Consider the following 18,212-nt stretch of genomic DNA (forward strand, 5'->3'; position numbering starts at 1 on the left):
ATCAGGTTGTAGACTGCACACCCTGAAAATTGCTTTGATACCACTTTGGAATTAGTTGAGGGAATGAGGAGGTACTGTTTGTACACCACAGAGTTTCCATCAAGACTTGACCTGAAGTGTAAGTCCAACTTAGTTGTCCAAAGGAATTGAGGATGCTTGGATTTTAATCGACAGTTGAGAAGCCAACCTGGAAGCTACAAGTAGTACGTGGAGAGAGTACTAAAACAGTATTAGACAAAGGAAAAGGTGGCAAGTGCTTGTTGCATAACTTAAGGGAGCCCTGGGTTGGTTCCTAACCTGATGATATTATTTTTTGTGTGACTTTGGGGAAGTCACTTTAACTTTTTATGGATGAGAAACTGAGGTAGGGAAATGTTTCTTCTGTAACCATCTTTTATCTGTTTAGTTTTCTGATTCTTTGGGAGAGTGTTTTCACTGTACAGCATTTACCTTGGTGGCAGCCAAGTAGGAGGCTGGTATTTCTTTCTGAAGCCAGAGATCCTAGAGCTGCTGTTGCTGTAATTACACGGAAAGCCACTTACCCTGTAGACTTACCTTCATAGCAGAGGAAAGTAACTGGCCCTGTGTGGATGCTAACTGCTCTTCAGAGTTGGAGGAGATTGGAAATGTATTTGATTAGGCAGGACTTTTTTGTTTTTTTTCTATTATGTGGAGCAATATCCCATTGCTAACTTCTATTTATTTAATGGAAACTTTGTCACATGTTGCTGATCTCTTTCACTTAATGGGAATCTCCAACGAGACTGTCATTTCTATCTCCTCACTTCTTTCCTCCTTTGTTTCTCTAGTAGATTTAGAGGGAGTTGCACATGACCAACTTGAAACAGATGACATGGATGAAGTGATGATGAAGCAGGACAAACAGGTTTGCTGCTCTGCCTTAACTTCCTATCCTGATTCAGATTCTTCCTGTGCCTCGCTTCCTCCTGACAGTCAGTCCTGACAGAGAACTGAACTCTTGATTTCACTAGGGCCTTTGGTAAATGATGAAAAGTTATAACACTATTGTCATCCTTACTTTCTAAAGATGCCTTGATAAACAATGTATCAATTCTGCAAAAAGATGAATTATATTGAGAGCTCTGTGTGTTGTCAGTGTTGCTTATATGAAATCATGGTAATGGATTCTTTTGTATGTTTTAATTTAGCAATGTGGTTTTTAATATTTTTATGCTTGACTTGAAATATTTTATTAGAATATAGGAAATGGAGCTTTTCTGGTGACTGTGGTCTGCCACAAGCTTGAATGAGTTTGAATACCTGTGTTGATTCAACAAGGCTTCTTAAAACTGGTGTGAAGTAGGACCATGACCGTAGAAATCTTAGCAATGCATATGGCTGTACAGTTCTATATGAAGATTACTTGTTGCATTTCCTTTTTTAATATAAAATGTGTATCGGTAAAATAAGGGTGACGTGACTAAATGTACTAGCACAATTGATCAAGAAGTCATTTAAGAACTCATGTAATACTAAACCTTCAGTATTGCACCTTCAAATAAATTTGAGTCAGTTACAGGTATCAGCATGGATTGCTCTCAGTCTGGACTAGTCCTGATTTCTCTTCAAAAAACAAGTTTTCCTTTACCTTTTGTAGCTTTTGGATGGTTTTATCGGTATGAAGGAAAATTTCCCACAATTCGCAAGGTACAAAGTTTGATATGTAAATTTATTTGCTGTGCGGTTAAATTTTAATTCCTCTTTTTTCTTCTTCTCTGTAATTACTAGACATTCTTCATAGTCAAATGTTTCTTCTTTTACTGTGTGCACAAATTAAGATGTGTTTGGGATGCATCTGCATAGGAGTTTGTCCTTTTGAACAATTTGGACTTTTCAAGTTCTGCCAGCTGCAGTGAGAATTATATACCAATACTTGGCAGAAGGCATTCAGTGCAGGTGGGCAATCCCTGTCTTAATGTTCTCCAGAAGTCTTCAGAATAACATATAACAAAAAGTAGAGAGGTGAAAATTCAATGGGAACCAAGTATGCAGTTCCGAGTTGTACCCTTGTAAATCTCCCAGGAAGAGGAGTGCTGGAGGCAAAAGGCATGTGCATCACACGCAGAAGGAGCCCAAAAAATTGGAAATATTTAAGCTTCGTAGAATACTTTTATATCTGTAGAGTTGCTGCTAAAGAATTGCAATTTCAGATTATTAGAATTTCAAATAATACTTTACTCCTGCTGTTGCTTTATTCTCCTTATTTCTTTCAATGTATATTAGCCATATAATAGGGGACTAGTGGTTGAGCTGTGTATTTTGGAAGTGGGTTTTTTTGTGTGTGCTGGCTGATGGGAATTAACTGGGGTAGAAGTGTCAAGAAGAGTTCCTATGTCTATCTTCTGGGAAAGGAAGGTTTCTGAGGAGGTCAGGATTGTTTCTGACAGATGATGTATTTGTGGCACCGTTTAGGACAATTGCTTTAACCTTTGGTGTGGACAGGAAATGCCCTTTGTCCTTCCTAGGCAGTAGGAAATGCTGGTACACTCTGATTCCATTTTGTTCTGCTGGCGACTGGAAATCATCATGGATGTGTAGCTTGTGTGAAAGCCAGTACAGTTAGGATTTCTGTCTGAAAACTATATATACATGTTACACAGACTCAGTCTCTTCACACGAATAGGTGATGTTCTGTATGGCTACTGACAAAGTTTACGCAGCATCCAAATACCTTTTCATATAGTAATGAAGATCTTACCCAGTTCCTGTTGAACACAGAGTGGACTAGAAGCTCGATAAGGTGTATTTTTAACCTTTAGCTTTTAAAAATATTTTTAAATCTGCAAGTGATGAATTTTTATCCTGCTCCAAATTGCCAATTGATTTGTTTTGTTTCAAAACCAAAATTCTACTCTCTACTAAAAATGACTGTAACAGGAAGTAAACTGAATCCATGAGAAGAATGGATGGAAAGGATGACTCACCCTGTCAATGCAGCTGAGATTTTCTGATGCATGTTCACGTTTTGGAACATTTTGACGTGTGCACTGCTCAGTGCGCCTTTAAATGCAGTAATTTTTCAAATGTTGATACCTAACAGGTTGACCTGCCAGTACTAAATGTATCTTCTAATTGATTAAAGGAGGTAACATTGGTAATTGTTCTTATGGTACAAACTGAATAAAACACGCCAGCAGAATTATGTTTGTGTTAAAACATTAGTGTGGAAAGCTAGATATTTTTTACTTAAACATTTTAAAAAAATACTGTCTCCAGCAATTACTGGGTTTTGTTTCTGTTTCTTTTCCAACACCATCACTTAACCCTGAAGCAATAGACAATATCCCACTGAACTCAGCAATACAAAGTTGCAATTAACTACTTGACTGGAAGAATTGACTTGTGTAGCTGCCAGGATAAATGTCTCTTTTCCAAGGCTTTATTAACAATATTACACGTAAAAGATGGAAGATAGAAGGAGGACAAATAATTCTGTTTAAAATGAAGCACATTCGTGCTTTGAATTCCCAGAACCACCGTGAAGAGTTGATAGCCGATAATAGCAAGTGGAGCAAATCAAACCCTAAGCACAGCCTCTCTGGGCACTGTCAGTAACTGACAGTACATGGCCAGCTACGTAGTTTTCCCCTTGGTCTGCACTCCGCATACAGAATTTTAGAGGTGCTTTGTGCTGTAATAGTTCATTCTTGGGAGTAGATTTTATCCAGTGCTTGTAGGAGCTACTTTGTGTTCGTGATGCAGTGTTCTTTCCTGGGAGCCATCCAGTTTCTGTGCTGATCTAAGTCTTTCCTTTGAAAATGCTTATCTGAGGTGTGTTAAGGCATGCAGTGCTGGTTTTAAGACATGCACAAAGGTGTTTTATGCACAGAATACTTGCATGTACCTATACATGAGTACCTGTCACCTGAAAGCAGTCAGTCTTGTGTTTATATAAAAACTGCAGAACAGAGATGGCAAATCAAGACCTAACCAAACCCATTTGAATGTGCAGAGTTTTGTAGTGGGCCTGTGTGCCCTGATGCTGTAACTTCACAGAGAAGTAAAAGAAGTTGAGCTGTCTGATCTTGTCCAACTTAACATTAATGCTTATGGACCCTCCAAATTTGGTTGAAGTTCCTGCAAATTACTGGGGGAAATGACTTCAGATTATTTTTAAAAAAACATCCCGGTACTTACACAGGCTGCAATTAAGTTTTCAAGGCAGGCACTCATGTACTGAGCTTGAAGTTTGCTGTGTTTTTAGCTGATGTTAAAATCAATTTAACTTAAAAAAAAGAAAAACAAAAGCACCAAAACTTCCCAGAAAGGGAGAAAGAAGTCAAAAAGCGATAGTCTGTGTGAGCAGAAGAAGAATAAAAAGGAAATGGAATTTGAGCAAAAACTTGCTAAAGAAAAAGAAGGAATGTTGGAGAAAGAGAAACAACTGAAAATAAATCGTCTTGTGCAAGAGGTATGTCATGCTTTCCTATCAAGTGCAAAATTTTATTGAAAGAAAATGAACTGACTCTTTAGTGGAATTATCTTAGCAGGACACTTGTTTACTTTTGTCAAAGATAATTAAGTTTAAAAAAAAAGCCGTTTCACTGTAAACTCCTGTTCTCACACTTGCTTGTTTCTATAGTTGGTTTGTGCCCAGATGAGAATACCTCTGCCATTGAGTGTCCATCTGTGGTGATAAATGTAATGAAATACAGCAAAATGGGAAATCGTTCTCCAAGGATTGTTATTTTTAAAACTAACTTAAATGGTATTTCATACTTTCAAAACATATTTGTATTGTAAATATACTTATAACCTTTTTTCATGCACCAATGTTGTGGTTAAGGTATCTGAGACAGAGCGAGAAGATCTGGAAGAATCAGAAAAGGTGCAGCACTGGGTGGAAAGACTTTGTCAGACACGGTTAGAACAGATTTCCTCTGTGGAGAATGAATCTCCTGAGGTAAAATTGTGGCTTCTCCATGTAGTGCATGATCTCTATATAACTCATGAGTTCTCTCCTAAAAGCAACAGGTTTTTATCAGAGAAAAATCTGTCTTGATCTTTCCCTCAGCCTTTCTCCGAAGAAAAGAAAAATATTTATGAATTAGAATCTATAGCATTTGCTGTTTCTGTATTTTATGGAGTTCTTTTTTAATTTGTTTAATGAAGTAGTTTCATTTTTTCTTTTAAATTATATTATCACCACAGAATTGGCTCATGAGCTGTTTGGGCTAGGTGAAACATGCTACTGATGATAAAACCTAGACTAGAATAGCCGACCATGGTTTTTGATCCTGTTAAAATATAAGAATGTCATTGCTGATGAGCTCTTGGATGCTTCCATGTATTGCATGGACTAAAGGTACAGGTCAAGAAAACAACAAAATATAATCAAGTCCCAAGGAATAGGGTTTGGTTATGAGTTTTAAATAGTCCACTTAAAGGGAGTTGCAGACAGAGATTGTGCCGTGGAGCCTGATGGTTCTAGATGTGAATTGCGGCTTTCCCACCATCGTGCTGCTCTGGCTCTCCTCCAAGCACAGCTGCTTTCCAGAGGAACACTGCAATCCGCTGAACTCCCCCGGAATTTGCAACCACAAAGGGGACCCTGGGGGAACGCTCTCGCATGAATTTCCTTCAGGTCAGTGTGGAGCAGCTCTGAAAAAAAGCGGCTGATCTTTTGTTCTTTGTGGCCTCAGGCACAGATCCATGTGGCTCTTCAGTGCAGGTCTCTAGGACAGTAGAATGATTATGTTGAGTTTTCTCTTACTATGTGAATTTGTCTGCCTGTGTTCTGCTAGATCTTTGTCCCCCTTACTTTGTAAAGTAAGAGGGAACATTGCAGATCAAAATCACTTTGGTATTTCTACTCTGATTTAAGACAAGTATTCTGTGTTGTATTTGCTCCATCAGTTCTTCTATTACATTTCTTCAGAGCTGCTGCAGGCAGATGAAGTGTTAAGGCAGGTTTCTGTTCTGTTGCACGTAGCTGACAAGCGGACGTCCTGCCGCTTCTCCTTCTGCCACATCAATGCGGCGTTTTGCCGGTGGCCTGCAGCTTCATACCACGGATCTCGATGATATAAACTTAGACGAAGTTGACAAGCCTAAACAACGTGTGGCACCACCACCACCACCCACTGTTACTCCAGCATCATCAGCTCATCCACTTCCTACACCAAATGTTCCACTTTCAAGAGGTCCAGCCCTGGCAGTAACACCAGCTCCCCAGGTGACCTCAAGCTCTGTTTGGATGCATGCACCTTTGCCATTCTCCTGCCTGGCCTTCCTCCCCTGCTCCACCACCCACTGGATCTGCCAGTCTGCCCTATGCAGTGTTTAAAAGATTGAAGGGGATGGTTTCATTGTTTCGTAGTAGTGAATGCAGTCCAGAGGTGGTTTTATTTTAATTTTTTAAAAATTTAAGTCCAGGTGTTTGTTCTCTCTTCCCTATGTACATTGTAACCCTACTATGAGCAGGTATCTTGGGCAGAATGTATCAGTTCAGGACAATTTGGACTTGAGTGTTTAAAGATCTAAAAAATCAAGTAACAGCAGGCAGCAGATTTAATTCAAAGTTAAATCTGAAAAGAATATTTGTGTAATGAAAATAACTCATTGAAGTGTTTTAAATAGATCATCAAATTTCTTTGTTAGGTAAGAAGAGCAGACAAAGAAAATCAGCGTAAAATTAGCTCAAACTATTTAAACATCAGCACTGTGTAAGCTACCAGTAAAATACTTGTAGATAAACAAGAGCTGGTAACCAGGTTTGACTTGTGTTGCACACACAGGAGTTAGAGATTTCTTTGAAAACATTCTGACTTTATCCTTACTAAAATCTCAGTCCAAAAGAAGATCCAATATAGAAAATCTTGTGGCAGATCTCACTTTAGAAGAGAAATGGCAGCTCTTTCATCATAATTCCCTTTGGTAAGCACTGTGGTAGCATTCATGTAGTCGTTTTTGTGGCAAAAGATTCTGATTTGTTTCAAAAAGCAGAAGAGAATCCCATATGGTCACTTTACCCCCTCCCCTCCAATTTTCTGCATGGATTGTGTGACTGCATTCTTGGTTTTCTGGGTGTTTTTATGTTTACTTGGAAGTACTAGCTTTGTGTTTGTGTGATGCTGCTTAGTGTGGGGAAGGATATGCAAATTAATCACTTCTTGGGGGGGAACTTGCAGATTATTTCTATGTGAATAATTTCCCTAATGTGAACTTTGAATCTCTTCTTATAAACTTAAGTAGACCTCTGCTAGTGCTCACTCTGTGTGGTTTATGTGTTTAAAGCACCAAGAATGTGCTAGATCCACTGAACTGGAGATATCGGATGTTTTTATAGATAACAGGTTTCCCAAGTTACTTGCAAAACAAAAATGATGTGAAATGATAAAAATATATGAAATGTCACCATTCAGAGGAGAAATATGTTCTCCTAATGCTAGTAGAAAATATTCAGGTAAAAGAAATAATATAGGAACTACGATACTGGATCTGACCCCAAACCCATATATTCCAATCTATGTTTCTGGCAACTTTTCACCGCTAGATATGTTAAAGAGGTTAATAATTAAAGAAGAATACGTCAGGTAACGATAACAAAACAAATACCCTGGCCTTCAAAAATAAGTCAGTTTTCACTGAATGTGGAAGGAGAGAACTAAGCTCTTAGGAAATGATTAATGCTGAGCTAATGATGCCTTGTAATTATGTAGATAACATGATATTCCTGATGTGGTTTCAGTACTGGAAGATAAATCAGAAGCTGGACAATTAATCCTTGCTACTTTTTAAAACATCTTTTTTTCATATCACAGCTAAGCAGAAGCTCTGCATGCATGTGGCTTGAGCAATTAAAGATCTTCTGTTTATGTCTGCTAAAGTAAGAAATGGACAACTGCTGTTGTCCCATGAGGTTGCTTCTCTAACGTTATGCAAACTGGTAAATACTCTCTATATTACTAAGGTTATTTTTCTCCCAAATCGTTTAATTTCAAGTTTGACTCAGATACCTGACAAAAGGAAAGAAAACCTGTCAAATACATTCTTGACAACTGACTATTAAAATATCTAGTATAAATTCATCTGCAGTACTAAGTCTGTTGCTGTTTAGGTTGTAAGAAGCACCTCCCACGTCGGCAAAGTATCTGCTGTGTCAAGTAATCCGCTGGTACGTCACGCACTGTTAATAATGGCTGTTGTTTTGTGAACTTCTGATGTAATGCAAATGTCAAGGGTTTATCTCTGCATGGCAAATTTATTTAAAATTCAGCCCTTGCTTTCATGTGTGTGGATCCATTGCTGTGTTAGAAGATACCTAACTCCAGGTAGTGGAAGTGACTCCTAATGGTCTGGGGACTTGATATTTCAATACTTGAGCAACATACGGGCTGTGTTTGTGTGTTCAGGATGTCTGTATGTCATGGAGCATGTGCTTTGTTCTTCTGTCTAGACAGACAAAAGGAGCTAGGACCAAATTCTATTTGGAACAGAATGGATGCTAAGAAGCAAGCTTTCTTCTCAGAACCAACATATGTTTGATAACTCTTTGCACTGGTTTTGGTTCAGAATGGTTGCATGTCAGATTTTGTCATTCTGAGGCAATGCAGAAGAGTCTGTCTCTTAGTTGTGTTACTCCAGCAGAAATCATTCTGTTCCAGTGCAGATTTAACAAGATGATATCGGTGAACCTGCTGATTCTTCTAAGACCAGAAAGTTTAACAGCGTGACATATTTTGCAGTGTGGAACAGTATTAGTTGAGGGATACCTGCCAGATCTTCCAAAGATCTGATTCCAAAACACTTTTCTTAAATTATTTTAAAAAATAGGAGGGGAGAAAGAAAGACAAAGAAACAAAAAATTCTACCCTGAAAATTAATTTTTTTCTTTTTTTTTCTTTCTTTTATCTTTTTTTCCTTTTTTCTTTTTTTTTCTTTTTTTTTTTTTTTTAAATAGTGCCTTAACCAATTTTCTGGAAGCAATTAAAATAATTCCAGAGGATACAGCTTGTACTATACGAATGATATCTGGAATGCACCGCATTTCCTATGAGAAACATTGACAAGAGTGCACTAAGTGTTGCTGGGGTTAAGACAGAAACTAAATCCACAGGGCTCAGTTTTGAGCTCTTTTCTTGAATAAAACTATGCTTGACATCAGTGGGAGTGTTGACTGAGTAAGAAGTGTTCGGTTTGGTTAGTGTGTGCTGGATGATGAGGTCTTGGATGCCTCTGGGTATCTGTACTTTGCAGTGACAAGGGTAGCTAATTAGTGTAACTAACCCTTGCTCTTAAGTCAAGATACATTAACTTGAAATTTTCTATGGAAAGCTGATCACTGCAGTTCTGGTGAATTTTGTCTTAAAAGGTCTACTCAGCCACAGATTAGTTGAAATCTTATTTCAGGTTCACTGTGTTCTTACACTCAACCTTAGCATTTTTTTTTCTTTTTTTCTCCCCCCCCTCCCCCGTAGTTTCTCATTCAGTTCATTGCCATTATGGGAAAATTGCCAAAAGTAGGGATGAAATTTTTCCATAATCTTGCTAGTGAAGTCAGAGTTGAGGGGAAAAAGTTACGTTTGGATGTGAGAGAATATGTTTTTGTTTGTTGACTTTGTAATTCTTAGTTAAAATAATTCTGTAAGTCTTTTTTTGTGTTAATGTCTTTTATTTCATTATCATAACCTATTGAAATTGAAGCATCTTGGTGAAATGATGGATTGGCACAGATTACGTTGTGAATTGTAATTTTCTTAAATTAACCCCATAGCAACTTGCTCCAAGTCCACCTACCCAGCGCCATCCAGGGGTACCAGTAGTCTCTAAACCAGTCATGCTGCATCCTGACCCAAACTTTATGGTCAGGCCAACAATCAAATCAGAGGCCTTGGTAAGCCTTTCAGTGTGCTTCTTCTGAGTGCTGCACTACTGTGGGATTTGTTAACTTATCCTCAAACAATCTGTGCTTGTCTTCTTTTCTGCTAACTAAAATTCTTACAGATTTTCACATGATCACTAACAGTAAGTACAAAAGGGTATTTTTCCATTTTTCCCCCATGAACTGAAAGTCAATTTCAGTGACAATTTTTGTACTAGGGTGCATAATTCCAGAGCAGTGTAGAGCCTTAGACTGTCTAGATCTTATTTTGCAATTATTCACATGCTGGTTTTCGTATTTATAATTTCTGAATTCGTTTGTCAGAAATGAAATAGTAAAAATCAATTACACTGTATTTTTCCCTTGTAAATAGTCATGAATATACTTGAAATGTAGGTATATACTTCATCATTTAATTTCCAGAGGAAAAAAGTGTTGTTATAGGTTAGACTCCAATATACTGCTCATGCAGTGTTACTGCAAAGTTGACTCACAGTCAGATCCTTTTTCTTAATTCTTTTCCATTTTGGTTTCAAATGCAGATGAAGAAAAACGTCTTAGGCTAAATGTTTTAGGACCAGCCATGAAGCATCTTTGAGAATTGTGATATATGAGGGAACATGAGCCAAGGCTTACTGAAAAGAAAAGAGAAATACTGCTCTGACAGGTGATGACTTGCAAGTGACAGCCTAGAACTGTCATCTCAAATAGCTTGTGAGCCAATTAGTATTAGTATTCTTGAGGGTCATAATTTCTTGTCTTGCTAGATTTCATACACTTTGGGGAACTCTAGTCTTTATGTCTTATTATGACATAATGCACATAATTTCTACCTTGAATTTACCTGTCCTGAGTACCAAGCTCTAGAAACTGATCTTGATGGATTTGCTTGATTCAAACAGCTAATTGTTAATTACTAGCAATACACTAGTAAACATGGAAGGCGTGAACACGAGGATAAAATAAACATGTAAGAATGGGTAAAACATTACTGTTACCTGGAAAGTGAAGGTAGTTGGCCCAGATAGCAACAGTGAAGTCTGTTCTGACTTAAATCTTCATATGAACTGAATTCAAGCCAGGGTTCCGAGGTCTTTTAATTAATGAAAATGAAATTGTTCTCATTTAGAAATAAGGAAATCTTGAGTGAGGATTAAACCTTGAGTGTAGCCTTGAGTGCTGAGGGCTGCTCTGCATCAAAGTCAGTGCAAACTGTCTCTGCTGTACTAGAGTGAATTGGAATACACTCATGACAAAGCTAATTAAATTTTGGCTGGGAGAACAGGAAAGGATTGTTATGATTTAGTGGTGGGGTTTGCAGAGAAGCTGTCACAAACATCCTGGTTTGTGCCTTAGAAGGTTTTGATGCACTTGGTGCTGCTAAAGAGTTTTCCTCCCTCACCCCTTTGTGGTTAGATGCAGCATTTCTGAAAGGGAGAAAGGATATTTAAGCTTTCCTCTAATTTACAAGATGTGAAGCCTGATTCTGCAGGACTGCAGTCGAAGGACTTGAGCAACAGGTGCTTAGATATGGTGTGGTAAGACATGGCGATGATTGGAAATTTCAGTTATTATTGGCCATAGCTATACCAAAGCCATCTGGGTTGAAGAGGAATTTTTTTTTTTTTTCTAAGTGGCTAGAGAGGGGATGAGGAGTTTTGTGGAAAATCTTGCCAGACCTGCCCAGAAGTCCTTCAGGACAAAAACTCAGTCTTTGTATTAATTAAACCCAGACGACAACTCTTTTGTTAACTCAAGAATAGATATGTTTTTCCAAGTAACAATATGGGTGTTGGCCATAGATAGAACCTGTAGTGGAACTGATTTATAGTCATTTGTTCTAAAGCAAATTGAGTTCAGAAATGGAAATACCATCATTAAGTCTAGAAATTCCGTCTTGTTTCAGAAGACTCGGATATGTTATCTGATTTGCTGCAAGGTTTTGAGTGGAAACTGGAGAGATGTAAGGAGTGTTCTGTATATTATTTCTTTTAGTGTGTTTTATTTTTAAAATTTTTTGTAATGTAGTAAGAGGTTCTGTATTTTAAGTGATTCCAAACCACAGTGTATAATTTTTTAATGCACTGGAAGTGAAAGAAACACAGAATCAGTATGAGATTGAAGTCATTGAAGCCCCCCAAAAAAAAATAAAATATACAATAGAATAATAAAACAAAATATCCAGCAGTTATGAATCAGTACTGTGAAATTGCTTGTAGGTGTCCAAACTGAAGCCGTATCACTCTGAAATAAGTCAATTAAAATCAGGAACAATTTTTCTTTAAGTAGAATGAACCTGTGCTAGTGATTGGTATTTAGGTAATTGCTTCCTTCAGTGAGAGCCCAAATCATGTCTTTTCTTTCAGCTTATCAACTTCATGAGGAATTTAATAATGAGGAAGTTCCTGCTAGGGAGAGCAAATCTAAAATGTGTAACATAAATTTATCATGACTGTTCAGTATTTTGGAAATCACTTGTCTAGCATGGAGAGGAGACCCCAGCACTGTTCTCTAGAAATTAGGGGCAAGAGTAATGAAAAAATATTTTTAAGAAGTCTTATGGTGTAGAGATGTGCAGCATTTATGTATTTTTTCTGGAATTCTTTCCTCTTTGTATTAAGCACCATTTCACTGTATGTATTCTCTCATTTTCAAATGGTATAGGGAACAAGTGTGATTTAGTCCCTAGAAGAGCAAAAGAAGCAGTGAGATTATTTGTGAGTGGGTGATACTTATTTAAAGCAAGAAGTTAATATCTGGTTTAGCAATTTTCTTTCTTTTGCAGCCACAAGAGATGTTTAAAAGGATGGTGGTTTACAATTCATCATTTAGATCTAACAAAAAACAAGTAAAATAACATTTTCCATGTTTTGTGTGGTACTTCTTGGTTTGACTGATCGTAGAATTAAAACTTTCCTTTCTACTCCTGTTGCTCAGTTTCTAAAACAGGGTGCAAGACAGCCCTAGTGCATGAAAACTGCTAATCTTGGTAAACTTTCAGGGTGTGTCTGTGGCTCCTGCTAGTCTAGAAAGATGAAAAACGAGAGGATAGTTCCGGTTGAACTGTCTGTAACCACTTACGTGGTTAGTGCAGTCTTTAGGTAGTTGAACATGGATAACAGATCTGATACTGGCAACGTGTTTTTTTTTTTTATTTATATTCCTGAGGTTTCCTTTTTTTCTTTAGCTTTGGCTTGCAATGCTTTCAGTAATGAAATATTTTCTTAGTTTAACAAATACAGCTATAGTTATTAGTAGGAACTGGTGTTGGAAAGCACTTACTCATACAACTTTTCTGTAGTGTGTAGGGTTTTACTGAGTTCTTCACAGTGATGAAATTTTCTTCTCTTTGATTGACCCATGGTTCCAATAGGTGGCCCCCTGAAGAAATAAAGTTTGTCCTTAACTTCTTTGCTGCTCTTAAATGTGTCAGTTTCTTTGCAAAACACCTTTATTAATGCAAGCTAATTGAGATGTATTGCCATGTTATGTGAAAATGTAGGTGCGCAGTTGTGAGCTTACTGTATGAGCTTTTAAGTGGTAAACCATCAAAGTTAATAATGATTTTTTTCTTCTTTTGATCAGTTTTAAATTTAGATCTAGAAGGGAAAACTGGATTTAACTGAGAAATCAAACTTTGTGTCCTGGTTTAAGATTGTTAGTGTGTTCTGTGTATATAACAGTTCTTCTCTCGGCAAATGTGGTTTTTTGGAAAAATTTGCTATGTCTGGTTGCAGGTTTTTCTTTCAGTCCTTTTGTTGTTTATTTCAGTCAGGTTTCCCTATCTGTTGACTATTGATACTAGAAACTTGAGTAAGTAATACCATTGTCCTAGGTACTCGTGTTTTGGGCTGGTTGTTTTGTCATTGTTTTTTTAAAGTGGCAACTTCTCCTTTCATTTAGAAGTCCAGACAGTCAGGTTTTGGTGCAATTTTAAGGATCCAGATTCTACTTATATTGAGTCCTCTGGATGTTACTGTAAATCATAAAAGGATTAGAATGGTTTCAGCTCTTTCACCTGAGCAGTGGGAGGGTGGGCTTGGCACTACGGTTTCCACTCGATGGTGCTCACTTCATTAGTCTCTGCTTGGGTATAGAGTGTGCTCTCTGCTCTCCAAATCTGTGATGCCCATTTCTGGGAAGATGTATTACAGTTCAGGAGGCGTCTTCATTGTATCATAGCTGTATTTTTCATTGCTGGATCTAGATAATTCCGCTTACTTGCTTGCAGGTTTTTTATTGTGGGGTTTAGTGGAGTTTTTTTTCCTGTTTAAAAATTATTTTCCCAGGAAAACTTTCTTCAGGAGCAGCATCTGTTTTTCATGAGGGTGACCTGGGACAAGGAGAGTTCAATGACTTCCTTTAGATTACATAATGAATTAGTGACTTGGTTGAGACTGGAGTTCTTTCCTCTTAGTGGCTTTCTACAAGACCATAGATGTCTACTTCAGCCATGATTCCAAAGATCAATACAAATTCAGATATTCAAACTGTTAGTTTAGGTAGTTATCATTGTAAAATGTTTCTCTTAGAGTTTTAGCAAAACTGTTTACAATATTAAGGCACTTTTTAGATGAGTGAATGATTTTTTGTTTTCTCCCAGGATGAAATTCCACCCTTGCTGAAGTCTGACCATAGATGTCTACTTCAGCCATGATTCCAAAGATCAATACAAATTCAGATATTCAAACTGTTAGTTTAGGTAGTTATCATTGTAAAATGTTTCTCTTAGAGTTTTAGCAAAACTGTTTACAATATTAAGGCACTTTTTAGATGAGTGAATGATTTTTTGTTTTCTCCCAGGATGAAATTCCACCCTTGCTGAAGTCTGTGATCAAATTCCCATTTATTTAGTTCCTCGAAGGCAGCAGTAAACAAATGTAATCCAACTCATACTAATTTAAATATGAAATAAGGTCTTTCATGTTGCTATTCCCAAAAGATGCTTTAAATACATATTTACCAAAAAGAAAAACCACAAAAACCCCCCAAAACAAACAGAAAAGAACCACCCCCTCAGAAAAACCCCCATAACTAGACATTTCCTGCCAAAACTTCTAAGTCCTCCACAGAACCATATGAAAACAAAATAGGTTCTTGTCCTGCATTCGCTTGTGGTACAGAGCCAACTCCCTGAAACTCCATGGGAAGGAGGAGCGGAAGGGGGTGGAAGAGGGTCCTACAGCCTAGACACCACAGTCGTGTTACTGTCACATTGAAGGCTGTCACTTCGGTGTGTGTTAGTGCCCAGCATGGTGACAGTCCTAAGAAACGTTGCTGAAAAGAGTGGCAGAACATCCTACCTGTGATGCTTTCAGGTTTTGTTTGTGTTCTGTAGGGTGCAGAGAGGAGCTGCAGCGCTGACAGAGCGGTGAACTAGTCTTCAAAACTGCTCCATAGTATGACCAGCTCAGACTGCTGATCTGGTCATAAGGTTTTGAAATGTCTTCTGACTGTCAGGATGGACTACTTGCTGCCTTTCTGTGCTTTTCTCCATTTACTGTCTTCTTTCATAGCTTACAGAATTAGATGTTCTCTCACCAATAAACAAAATGGAGTTTGTGTGTTAAGTGTGTGCATGAGGCTAATGTTTTTATAATTAAGTATTGTTTTATTCTCAGGGCTTCCAGAAATACTTGGAAGATTTTGACCCATATTCAATGGTAAGAAGAGAATTTCTGTTTAATATGAAACACACTGGAAAAAACACACCTTGTATTTTGAGGGCTGGAAGGTGGTAAGGTTCTTGCTTGTTCATTTGCCGAGGCTTATGTATTTGTTTTTTCTAGTCGTGTTGAAAAGGAGCTTTATTGCAGGAAGAGATGATGTGGTGTTCTGATCTTCTTCTAACTATTTTGGAGGAGGGAAAGATCCCTTTTCTTCCATAAACTACATAGCTCAGCCTAATTGTTTAGTGTTTCCAAGATGGAAATGACTGATCTCATTATATCTTTCCATAGTTTTCCCCAGAGCAGATTATGGGAAAAGATGTACGACTGTTACGAATTAAAAAGGTAAATACAATATTTCTTGATTGACTGACATTTAAAGGATTCATGTGAGCATTTCATGCACAATCTCATTTACTGGGAAGAAGGAAGGATTAAGGTCCTGTTGATAGCAAAACTTAACAGTCTTTTCTGAACTAAAACTCTTTCTTAATAGGAAGGATCGTTAGACCTTGCAGTTGAGGGAGGAATTGATTCTCCAATTGGAAAGATAGTCGTGTCTGCCATCTACGAGGGTGGTGCTGCAGACAAGCATGGTGAGTAACAGTGGGGAATTGCAGTGCTGCTGCAAAGGGTCTCCTTACGCTGGTTGAGAGTTGTTGGCTGACTTCATAGCCACGGCTGGTACTGAGAGGCACACTTAGAGTGTCCAAGGCAGCCGCGTTCTCTCTCAGCTGTAAGGGCAGCTCAGAGGGAGGCTCATGGTTTGAAAGGTGCTGCTTAAATTAATCATTATGGAAAATGTGTTCATAGTGTTAAGAAGAAATTATCACTGCTGCTGTACTTTTGTCATTACAGAAATCTCAGTGATGTGGCCTGCAGGTGTACAGTTGTTCTTCTAATAAGGACTCTGCTTCTTCCAGTCTGACACATAAAAACAAAAACACCCAGCGCCTGGTGGTGCTGGTGGTGCTTCGTTCCAGATTAGCAAGTCAAAATCGGTTCTAAGGACTCAATATTACATGTGCTCTTGTAAAGGAGTGACAGTCCTGCAAACCCTTGACAAAGGCCACTTTTACCTTCAGATCTTTAAGTAATGTCCCCGTTTCCCTAGTAGCGACAGCATACACTCAGCCTCTGTTTGTAAGCTAAGGTGGATTACCAAGGTATGCCATCTACTACTATGGAGGATCTTAGTGAACTGGTTTCTTACTGGTCATGAGATTAGTGTGGCTTTTCCATGCCTAAAAATTCCTTTTCCTTTTGCCTGTAGCAAGCTTTCTTGTCTATGTTAGTTTTCAGTGTAAGGCTTCAGGTCTAGTGAAGACACTTCATTATACTCAATACTGCATAAATATGGGACACAGCAGACTCACAGAGGTGGTTTTTTTACTTATGTATATGTATGCTGTGTTGATCTTCTCATCAGGAGGCATAGTGAAAGGGGATGAAATACTAGCTGTAAATGGCAAGATACTAATTGACAGCAGGCTGGCAGAAGCACAGGCAACTCTAGCAAGAGCTTGGAACATGGGTGGGGTAAGTGCGTATACGTTTTTGTTCTGCCTATAACACCAGGTAAGGTGTACTTTTCTTCCCCTGACATTTTCACATCAACGCAAACAAGGCTGCAAACATCAAGAGTAACAGGTATGCCACGTGTTACCAAAGTGTTACCAAACTGCAGAAAATACTGGTATATAGTGTCTCTGAAAATCAGGAATGTAATTTACTGTGAAAATTCATGGCATTTAGCCACATGTCAAGATTGGTATTTAAACACATTCTGAGTGTTTATAGTATGCTTATCTGTAGAATCTTTGATAGTGAAAATGACTTGCCAGCTGATTGGAATTTTATAATAGCTTATCTTATCTTTGATTTCTTAATGTGCAAGTAACACTGCACTTCAGCTACAGTGAGTGTTTCCCCATCGAGATCTATATTAATTGCTAAAGTGACAATACAGGATGATTCCTAGAAAAATTATTTTGAAATGCTTGTTGCAAGACCAGTAGATTTTTATTTAATTTCAGAATACAAATCAAACAGCTCAATCTTGAAAGGGTCTTCTTATGGAAGTCTTTACTAGGGATCTCCCTGGTGTTTTCTGTGGCTTTTGGGACTAGATTGCCTTTCTGATTCTCTATCTGGTATTCCATGGTGGTTCACTGACCATCTCTAAAAGTACTATTTAGCAGAACATGTTTCCCTGTGGACTTCTTTTTCAGGATTGGATTGACTTAGTCATTGCAGCATCACCTCCAAAGGAATATGATGATGAAATGTAAGTGCATAAGCTTTATTTCTCTGGGAATTAAAACACTCGTAGTAATAGTCTATATAATTTGCTTTTTTATCAGACACATTTCAAGTATTTACTTCATGTGGATAACCTTCTGCATCACATAGTTGTTAATTTGATAGTTTTAAGTAGCTATTAAGTAGTTATCATGCATTACAGCAGTGGTTCCCAGACTTCTCAAAATGGTAATTCTCAGAATTGGTTGTATGTGGCTACACACTCCCTACTTTCAGTTTAAAAGTTTGAAGATTGTTTATTTATTTATTTTAAATTACTTTAGTCTGAATCATTTACTGTGGTCCCGTGGATCATAATTCATGGAAGCAAATTCCCATAAGCATTCTTCATCACAACCAGACATTTAATTCTATTTGTGAGTTTGGGGTTTTTTTAA

General features: G+C 37.8%; 1 protein-coding gene across 1 annotated transcript in view; it reads left to right on the forward strand.

The window, feature by feature from the left end:
- USH1C (Usher syndrome 1C (autosomal recessive, severe)) overlaps nucleotides 1–17,804 on the forward strand; it is a 38,285-nt gene extending 20,481 nt beyond the window's left edge. Inside the window, exons 15-25 of the mRNA XM_009866792.1 lie at nucleotides 1,619–1,668; nucleotides 4,286–4,432; nucleotides 4,808–4,924; nucleotides 5,954–6,196; nucleotides 9,737–9,856; nucleotides 12,630–12,692; nucleotides 15,466–15,507; nucleotides 15,805–15,858; nucleotides 16,010–16,109; nucleotides 16,943–17,052; nucleotides 17,745–17,804. Coding sequence (XP_009865094.1) covers nucleotides 1,619–1,668; nucleotides 4,286–4,432; nucleotides 4,808–4,924; nucleotides 5,954–6,196; nucleotides 9,737–9,856; nucleotides 12,630–12,692; nucleotides 15,466–15,507; nucleotides 15,805–15,858; nucleotides 16,010–16,109; nucleotides 16,943–17,052; nucleotides 17,745–17,804 — 1,106 coding nt within the window. The remainder of the gene's footprint in view (nucleotides 1–1,618; nucleotides 1,669–4,285; nucleotides 4,433–4,807; nucleotides 4,925–5,953; nucleotides 6,197–9,736; nucleotides 9,857–12,629; nucleotides 12,693–15,465; nucleotides 15,508–15,804; nucleotides 15,859–16,009; nucleotides 16,110–16,942; nucleotides 17,053–17,744) is intronic.
- Nucleotides 17,805–18,212: the final 408 nt, after the last annotated feature.

The sequence above is a fragment of the Apaloderma vittatum genome, unplaced genomic scaffold (genome assembly GCF_000703405.1).
Source record: "Apaloderma vittatum isolate BGI_N311 unplaced genomic scaffold, ASM70340v1 scaffold27933, whole genome shotgun sequence".
NCBI classification, from domain to species: Eukaryota; Metazoa; Chordata; class Aves; order Trogoniformes; family Trogonidae; genus Apaloderma; species Apaloderma vittatum.